A 9325-nucleotide genomic window follows, 5' to 3' on the forward strand; every position below is an offset into this window, starting at 1 on the left:
ATATAATTTTAATCTAGTAAACGGTATGCAATAATAATATATTAGCTCTCATCTTAGTTGAAAATTTTTATTTACATGAATATTGGTGTGGAATACAATTTTGGAAGAGTGATGAATTTATCTTTTAAGTTTATAATATTTTGCTTTTGTCAAAAATATTTTTAACGTAGATTTTATAGCAAAATATAATTTTAATCGAACAAGAGGTATGCGATCAAAATATTTTGACTTTTGTTTTAATTGAAAATCATTTCAGTTATGAGTTTTGATATTGGATACAATTTTCAAAGAGCGATGAGTATATTTTTGAAGTTTATAACATTATGCTTTTGTCAAACATGATTTTTTTTTTACGTAGATTTTACAGCAAAATATAATTTTAATTTGTTAAAAGATACACAATAAAAATGTTTTAACTTGTTTTAATTAAAATTCCTTATTTATAATAGGAAAAAGGATAAATAAGTTTCTGACTTTTTAAATTTTTGACAAATACATTCCTGACAAATTTTAAATACAAAAAAGTCCCTGACTTTAACAAACGGAAGACAATTTAATTCTTCTGTCTATTTGTCTCTCATACACCAAACAGAATTGACTGACGTGGTTGAAACAGTGTGCAGGTGTTCGTTACAGTGCCACGCTGGAAGGAGAATAAAATTCGAAGGACAAATAGGTCCTTGCTGATGAAAACAGACGTTGTTTTGCAAATAAAGTTCGAAGGATAAATAGTTCCTTGAGAATTTAGTTCATTATACTTCTATTATGAGAATATAGTTTATAAAATTATGCTTGTATTTTGAAATCTAGTTAACTTGTTGTATTCTGCAATTTAGATTATTTGTATTTAAATTGCAGAAATTGGACTTGTTATGTTTCTTCTTTTTTTCTTAAATTGCATTAGTTCAATTTTCTCATATTAGTTAGCATTAGTTAGAATTAGTGCATTTGTGTATTATATTAGAATTTGTTAAATTACATTAGTTCAGTTTTCATCATACTAGTGGCATTAGTTAGCATCAATTCATTTATGCATCAAGTTAGCATTAGTTCACTTGTGCATCATTCATGTATTAATTTAGCATTAGTGCATTTATGTATTATATTAGAATTTGTTTGCATTAGTTCAGTTTTCTCATACCAATAGCATTAGTTAGCATTAATTCATTTATGCATTAAGAGTGCACTAGTTCACTTGTGCATCATTCATGTATTAAGTTAGTATTAGTGCATTCGTGTATTATATTAGAATTTGATAAATTGCATTAATTCAGTTTTCTCATACGAGTGACATTAGTTAGCGTTAGTTCATTTATTCATAAAGAGTGCATTAGTTCATTTTTGCATTATTTGTGTATTAGAATTTGTTATAACAAGAATCTATTTTGTCCTTCGAACTTTATTTGAAAAACGACGTCGTTTTTATCAGTAAGGACCTATTTGTCTTTCGAACTTTATTTCCCTTCCAACATAGCACCGTAACGGACACCTGGACACCGTTTTAACCACGTCAACCAGTTTCATTTAGTATATGAGAGACAAATACACAGAAGAATTAAATTGTCCTCCGTTTGTTAGTCAGAAATTTTTTTTTATATTTAAATTTTATAAGAATGTATTTATCAAAAAATTAAAAAGTCAAGAATCTATCTGTTATTTTTCCTTTATAATATGATAAATATGTTTTTGAGACTTATAATATTTTTCTTTAGTAAAAAATAATATTTTAAATAGATTTTAAAACAAAATATATTTTTAATCTTCATTTATGACCATATTTTACAAAGTGAGAACTGAGAAGTATATCATTACTCTCACGCAATAAAAATTAATAATCTAAAAGTAGTTAATACTTTAAAGATGCAATTAGTCACCAAGAAAAAACTTTAAAGATGCAATTCCATTTAATATTATTGTTATTATTATTTGTGTTTAAATATAACTCCATGTTTCAGTTCTTTCCACCCACTCCCAACCCCTTGCTATTTGGCATGCCACACGGACATTGAAGTAGAGCAACGGAATCTAAGTTACAGGTCTAATCTACTGTTGAAATTTACAAAAAGCCAGGGAATTAGATTCAATCTTATCAACTTAGAGAATAAAATAGTGCATTAATATCTCTCTAAATGTGCCTATAAATTGCACCTTGTGCTAGCACAATTACCACATGTGCTCGTGCTTAAACCTGAAGAACAAGCAGTGAGGGGGAAAAAAAGAGAAAAATGCGGAGATCCCAGGAGTACCATGAACACATATCTAGAGTGCGCAGGGCGCCTAGCGAAATAACTGACGTCCCTCGCTATCCCAGTGCCCATGTTGCCTTCGGCAAGAAGGCAACTGTTTATGGGAAAGACGAGGGATGTCAAAACTATGGGTACCCTCTCCAGCCTCGTCGTGATGATGAGAGGGTTGAAGTAGTAGACTATGGAAGAACCACCAACCCTGACAATCAGGATGGTGAAGCCACCTATGAATATGTTGATCCCAAGAAGAACAGGGGTGGCTTTGAGTTGCATCCCTGGAAGACCTTTAGGCCATAAAATTAAAAAAGTTATTTCTTGAGTAGTGTGTCTAGGTTACCGTATAGCATATGCTTCCTAATACACTAAGATCAGTAGTGTGATGGTGAGAAATAATGGCTGCTTAACGAGACATTATGTTTGCTTATTACAAATCTAGATGTGATTTTATTTATGTACTGCTTTTCTATCCATGTATCAACTATTGAATGAATGAATGAATATATACACATATTTTAATTAGCATGCCATGGCTTTATTGTTTCATTGATGCTCAAATCAAACACAATCAAACTCATGTAAAATAAAAATACATGTCGTCATGTCGTACCAAGAATAAGCCAGAATTTGAAACTAGCTATTCTCTTGCATAACAATCAAAGATTTTCTGAAGAAGAAGGACTAGCGCACTATTTTAGTTTATATCTTTTAATTAACATTTTCATCATTCTTGGTAGCATTAAACCGCCTAGAAGAAAAATGAGAGAACAGGTTTCTGAGGTTATTCTTACTCTCCGGCTTTCGATTCTGTTGGCTTCGAATCGAACCACATAAGTAACCAAAAGGGTTATTATCTAAATCCAACCCCATTTCAATTCTCTTGACACTGTCACAAAGTTCATATGAATCCCAAAGTGACTGCTGAAAATTCCAGTAACAAGGTGAAGAAGAGGAAGAAGAAGAAGAAGAACCTGTGTCCCTCATTGCTTCTAGCTTGAACCTTGAAGGCTTCACTTTGAAGTTTCTTCTGCGTGCATCAAACTCACTCATAGGTTTAGAGCTTCCTGAGTGGCTGTACCAGGCTTGTGCCACTGCTTTCAATATTTCCAACTCTTCTTGTTCTTGTTTGTGGTGCTGGTGCTGTTGTTCTTCCTGATAAGGCTCTATCTTCTTCTTCTTCATGGCTCCCACTATGGGCAGGAGAGAAAATCTTAGTCTTCATAATGATGATGGTGATGATGATGATGATGATGATGATGATGATGATGTCATGGCCAAGTTGATGTTAATTGTTATCCTAATTTTTGTGATTGTCAACATTAGTGGCAACTGGCAATTTGGCAAGTTTTATTAATGTGTATCCAACTTTCATTTCAACCGATGTTCCAAGGCACTAGTAGTATTAAATTAGGTGCTGTGTGCCTGTGTCTAACTGTATCTTCCAAAATTTTGAGAAAATTACACTCAACGCCTTCAAAAGTTCAAGGTTTTTTTTCCCTGACAAAATTAGTAAAATTAAGTAGCACTTATTTAGTAGAGTAAGACCGAGTAACTGACAAGAACTCTGAGTCTATGACCCAAATAAAAGATATCTTGTCAAGTTTTATTTTAATTTACTGAAGATACGGCTATTTGGAGTGTTTTTGTTTTATTTAAAAAAAATAAAAATTACTAGGCAGTAGGCAATATTCTCTATCTAAAACTAACAATATTGACTGAAACAATACAAATGATGCTTATTAACAGCAACAACCTTCATCTTGGCTCAATTAAATCTGATATCTGAAACATACGCTAATGTCAAATAACATGGAAGAAACAAAACTCAGGAGAATAGTATAATTCTTTTAAAAAAATTGTTATGTAATGCTTGGTTAATACTTAATACTAAAGAAATATAATGAAACAATTGAAATGTTTTTATTTGCATATCAATCTCTTTTAATCAGATTCAAGTTCCGAAAATTGCTGCAAGTGATCCAGAATATCAATGGCAATGGCGCATGCTCAGCAAGATTATATGCTGCATATCCTGCACATCGAAAGCACATATATGTCAAACAACCGTAATACCTGAAACATCTAAATCAAATGCCAAGATTATATGATATAATATGATATAAAATATCCTAGCAGCTGATTGCCTTTTCTAGTTTTCTTCCTTCTTCCACTAGAAAAATTACAAGGGAATAAAAAGGAAAAAAAAAAGCAACAAATTTAGTTAAGAAAATGTGTCTTGATAACAAAGAACAACTCATAAAACCTTAGTAGTGAAAGCAGTCACCTATTTCTCCTACACTCAGTGTTGTTGAAATGCCGAGATTTATTTATAACGGTCACTTAAACGAATAGATCGATCACACAAGATTTACATAAAATTGTCATTTAAAGTAGTAACTACTAACTAGTAAGTATCAGCAGTGCCAAATCACTAACCTGTGTGTTCTGGTCAACCTTATCATGAATCAGCCCCAAGTAACTACAATCAAACGAGAGCAAAAAAAACGGAGAAACCTGGCACATTCTGGAGTATCACAAGCAAATCAATTAGTTAATACTTCTAGGTGTGACAGTTGACACCGGTCTCCAATTAACTAGGGCTTTAGGGGGGGAAATCTAACTCAAAAAATGAATTCCGAAGACCCGTTTTTCAGATAAATCTTTTAATCAATTTATAATTTTAAGAGCCAAGGTAACTCCTTAAGGTGCAGGGACCAATAGCCCTTCATGTTAATAAGATATACACGCTGAAATGGGTAAATCATTTCAAAAATTGCCATTGTCGTTATAACATCATTGATCATACATGAACATCTCTTACAATTGCAAGTATGAAGCTTGAACTGACAAAATATTTATAATCCAAGTGGTCTTCTGCCAGCAAATGACCAAACCCACCTAACAGCTTGATCAGAGTTGATAACAGTAATCATTTGGAAAAAAGATGAGGCATATTAGAAAAAAGAACGAGTTTCCAGGTGTCAATTAGTGGCTGCACGACTCTTGTTTGAACTAAAAAGTTCAGCAATTTTACTGTCCTGACGAATATGATGAGGACACTTGTACAACAAATCTTTGGCCTCATAGAATCTACCTTCTCGGAAGAAGGATTCAAAAACATGAAGGTAAGATGCAACAGATGGGTATTTTTTCATACTCAGTGCCTTAAGAAATTCTGCAGCATCTTCTACTGTCCCAAACTTGGAAATATAGGAAACAAAGGGTTCAGGGTATGGAGGGTAGTTGTGTGTCTTCATTAGACGAAGAAGGTCAAATGCATTCTCAAGCTTCCCAACTCCTAACAATCTTTCAATCAGATTCTTAAATGTAGCTTGCCATGGCGATATACGATACGTGCTAACAACCTCTACAAGCAACTTGTAAGCACCTTCCACCCTTTCCTGACCAAGAAAACCATCAACCAAAAAGTCCAATAAGTCAGCGTCAACATCGCAGCCCTTTTCGACCATCTTAGAAAAACAAAGCAATGCCTTATCTACTTCTTTGGCATCACAATGCCCTTTGATTAAGATGGTCCATGTCTTGATATCAGGGATACATCCACAAGATTCCATCTCATCCAACACCTTACATGCTTCTTCAAGCCTCCTTGTCTTACAAAGTCCAAACACTAATTGACTGTAGGTGATATTATCAGGCTCATAACCAGCATTTCTCATTGTGTGAACAATTTTTTCAGCTTCACTGAATTTCCCTAAGCTTGTCAAAGACCTATGGATGGAATCATAGATTGCCTTGGATAGTGTGTGCCCAGTTGACTCATATTTCTTAGCTACTCTGAAAACTAAATTGAGATCCGGAAAATCACATTCAGATATACTCTTCAAAAGGATAACACAATCCTGAACTGATGGTTTGTATGAGCTATCCATCATAAGCTCATAAAGCTTCACCGAATTCTCCACCATCCTACTCTTTCGAAACTGCCTCGATATCTTCACATAAGTATCGATATCCAATTCATGACCAAAACTCTTCATCTCCTCAAGAATATTCCAAAACTCCTCAACCGAATCAGTCCTAGCTAAAACCCTTGCAATTGCATTGTATGTAATAGTATTATGCTCAAAACCAAATTGCTTCCCAGCCCAATGGAAGAACTCAAAAGCCTTGGAAGGCTGAGTTCGAAGCTCCTTCAAAACCCTTATCACAAAGTTATCCGACAGCTGAATGTTAAGCTTCTCCAATCCGTTCGCAACCTCATCTCCCCACTTTGATGCCGAAACAACCCCAACCACCTTCTTGACAAGACCTTGCATTGCATTTTCCTCCAGCATCCGATGATAGAAGTGGTTCAAAGCAACACAATCAGAGTCCATTTTTTCCTTCTTAAAATGCATTGAAATTGTCACATAAGTTTCTTCATCGAGAAAAAACCCCTTTTCCTTCATCATCCTTAGAGTAACCCAAAACTGTTTCATGGTCTCCTTATTGGCCAAAATTCTAACAATCAAGCTATACACGGATGAACTTGGTATAAACCATTGTTTCTCACTGACCCAACTAAAAAAGCACGAAGCTTTTTGGGGATTTTTATCCAACCTCCTCAAAATATAGAGAACAGTTTCATGTGTCAGAGAGGGGGAACACTTGTCCAACTCTAGCTCTAACCCTTGGGACCAATCGTTGGCCGAAACAAGCTCCAAAATTGAGCTAGGTTTCGAAGAAAAGAAGAATCTGTGATGAATGCTTGGAAAGCGAAAATTGCAAGAGTGATGATACGAAAGGGAAGAAACCGTAGGTGCAGCAGTAGAACTAGCGCTGAAAGAGGAGCTAGTCACTTGGTTCAGAGAGTGTTGGAGTGACCGAGTTGCAATGAGTCGGGTGGCAAGAGGCAATTCGAGGAATCGAAGCCGGAGAGAACGAGCAATTGGCTTTAGCCGATTCATCATCAACGGGGGTTTGTGGTACGGATTGGTTTGGCAGTGATACGAAAAACCAACCGATCAAATCATTTCGATTTTAATTGGATTGGTTTGGTTCGGGTTTTTTAAGCCATCTAAACCAAACTGAACCAAATTAATTCGATTGATTTGGCTTGGTTTTTCGATTTTTAAACTGTTTCACCTTCTAAATCACCCGTGTTCTCACTTGCCCTGGGATCAATCAAACTGCAGAAATATCCAAAAAAAAAAATAGAAACAAATAATTAGAACATGAACAAGTCAGGATAGAATCAAAATCCTAAACCCTAAATCCAAGGACACATAATAATAGCAAAAAATAGAATAAAATCACTTCAGAACCAAATAAAATTTAGAAATCAGTTCATAACCAAATAAAAAATTAGAGCCAAATAATTAGAACCAAGAACAAATAGACATTACCAAAACTCAGAATGTAACCAAAACCCTACCCCAAAAATCAGAACCAAGACTACATAATTAGAGCCAAAAAATCAGATAAAAAAAATCAGTTCAGAACCAAATAAAAAATCAGTTCTGTAGCAACCTCAGGAATACAAATTCTGTTTATCAGCATTCAGTAACCCCATAAATAAAAATTTAGAACAAGCTAGTTTTAATTTTGTTCACATTCAAAAGATTAAATGCGATTAGGGATGGCAATGGGTTCCCATGGGCACATGTCCCCCCCGCCCCCCATTCTCCATAACCCGTCCCCGTTTTTACTCCATCCTCGCGACGGGGACCCTGTATCTTCCAGGGACCTAGTTCTTTCACGAGTTTTTACTTAATCAAAGAAAGTGAATATTTTAACTAGGAAGATCACATTTCAAAGATATGAGCATATTTAGATGAAGAAACATTTAGGTAGCATTTGGAAGAGAGACAGAGACTGAGAAACTAAGACTGAGAGACAGAGACTGAAAGATAGAGATCGAAATAAATCTCAGTATTGTATTTGGTGTAAAATGGGAGACAAAGATTGAAATAAGAATGAAGCTCTAATTTAATTTGCACAAAAGGTAAAATTAGAATTCATTAATTAAAATGGAGGTATTTTAAGTATAAAATGTTACTAAAATTTCAGTCACTATCTCCAAAAATTTCAGTCTCCTGTGTCCCCACTTTTTGGAAGTACTGAAATACTGAAATTGTCGGAACAGAGACTGAAATTTTAGTACCAGTATCTGCACCAACAAACATGATACTGAATTTATATTTAGATAAAGAAACATTTAAGAACATACAAGAATATATATACATATATGGCAACTGACTTGCTTCTGATCCTTTACAAATCAGGATATTTCCTGGGTGAGTATCAACATGGAAGAACCCACTTTTCAAGATCATTTGACCATAAGCTAGAGTCAAGCTTTGAAGAATCTTCCTGCACTTTTATAGCACAGTTAATAGTGTGATATGTGTAGAACTACGTGCATCAGAATGAAGAATTATCCACTTAAAGAAACTCCAAGAAGAAGAGTTAATGTTCCTGTATATTAAATCTTCATCATCCCCTCTATACTATCTGATTCTCTCATCTATCTCCTCCCAAAAATTCTGGACATGAATGAAATATATTCAAAGTTGAACAAGTGACAAGAGTACAAGATTAGGCATTAGAAAGAAATGAAGTTGAATTCAAATTACAGGAAAGAAGAAAACTGGGAACAAAGAGAATGAATGAAAGGTTTATTTGACGATTCAAGATAGACAAGAAAGCAAATATGAAAATTCAGAATTTAGGGGATACATAAGCTATTAGTTGAGGCAATACTGTGATACAGTGGATAGGATAGCCGATGAGCTTACTGCTTTGCTGATATAATGGATTCATTAAGGATTGTCAATATGATTTCTGAACAAAAAAATAAAAAATAAAAAACGAAGAACTACAGCAGTGAGCATAGCTAAAGCTAATCATTCAGTATTTCAATATGATGTCTGGAAAAAAATGAGAAAACAAAAGACGACGCACGACGAACGAGCAGCAATTACCTTTGAACGGAAGAGCACGACGGACGACGGCGACCAGGCGACGAGCACGACGAGGGTTCGGCGGGCAAAGCGCGACTGAGCAGCGAGAAGAACAGACGAGGAACAGGGGAATGAGGAGAGGGGCTGGAGCACGACGAACAGACGAAGCTCTTGGAA

At 34.8% G+C, this 9325-nt stretch overlaps 2 protein-coding genes across 4 annotated transcripts; both read right to left on the reverse strand.

Annotated features, from left to right (window-relative positions):
* Positions 1-2796: 2796 nt before the first annotated feature.
* Positions 2797-3520, reverse strand: LOC107465396 (uncharacterized). Its single transcript, XM_016084365.3, has one exon. It carries the CDS (start codon positions 3423-3425, stop codon positions 2952-2954), a length of 474 nt encoding a protein of 157 aa, XP_015939851.1. The 5' UTR covers positions 3426-3520; the 3' UTR covers positions 2797-2951.
* Positions 3521-4017: 497 nt separating this feature from the next.
* On the reverse strand, positions 4018-9319 carry LOC107465395 (pentatricopeptide repeat-containing protein At3g48250, chloroplastic). 3 transcript variants are annotated; one of them, XR_008002751.1, is made up of 4 exons: positions 9170-9319; positions 5092-7375; positions 4680-4767; positions 4018-4275 (listed from the first exon to the last, which is right to left on the reverse strand). XR_008002751.1 is itself a non-coding variant. In XM_021132174.2 (3 exons), the coding sequence occupies exon 3, from the start codon at positions 7154-7156 to the stop codon at positions 5225-5227; it is 1932 nt and encodes a 643-aa protein (XP_020987833.1). In that variant the 5' UTR covers positions 7157-7375; positions 8984-9029; positions 9170-9319; the 3' UTR covers positions 4985-5224. The 3 variants fall into 3 exon arrangements, 2 of the variants coding, with proteins under 2 accessions (XP_020987833.1, XP_015939849.1); XM_021132174.2 differs by lacking the exons at positions 4018-4275; positions 4680-4767 and adding an exon at positions 8984-9029 and having other exon boundaries at positions 4985-7375; XM_016084363.3 differs by lacking the exons at positions 4018-4275; positions 4680-4767 and having other exon boundaries at positions 4985-7375.
* Positions 9320-9325: the final 6 nt, after the last annotated feature.

Source organism: Arachis duranensis, chromosome 9 (genome assembly GCF_000817695.3).
Source record: "Arachis duranensis cultivar V14167 chromosome 9, aradu.V14167.gnm2.J7QH, whole genome shotgun sequence".
NCBI classification, from domain to species: domain Eukaryota; kingdom Viridiplantae; phylum Streptophyta; class Magnoliopsida; order Fabales; family Fabaceae; genus Arachis; species Arachis duranensis.

Excerpts from the sequence above, each read along its gene's own strand:
- LOC107465396 (XM_016084365.3), bottom strand. The coding sequence starts at position 3,425 with ATGAAGAAGAAGAAGATAGAGCCTTATCAGGAAGAACAACAGCACCAG.
- LOC107465395 (XM_016084363.3), bottom strand. The coding sequence starts at position 7,156 with ATGATGAATCGGCTAAAGCCAATTGCTCGTTCTCTCCGGCTTCGATTC.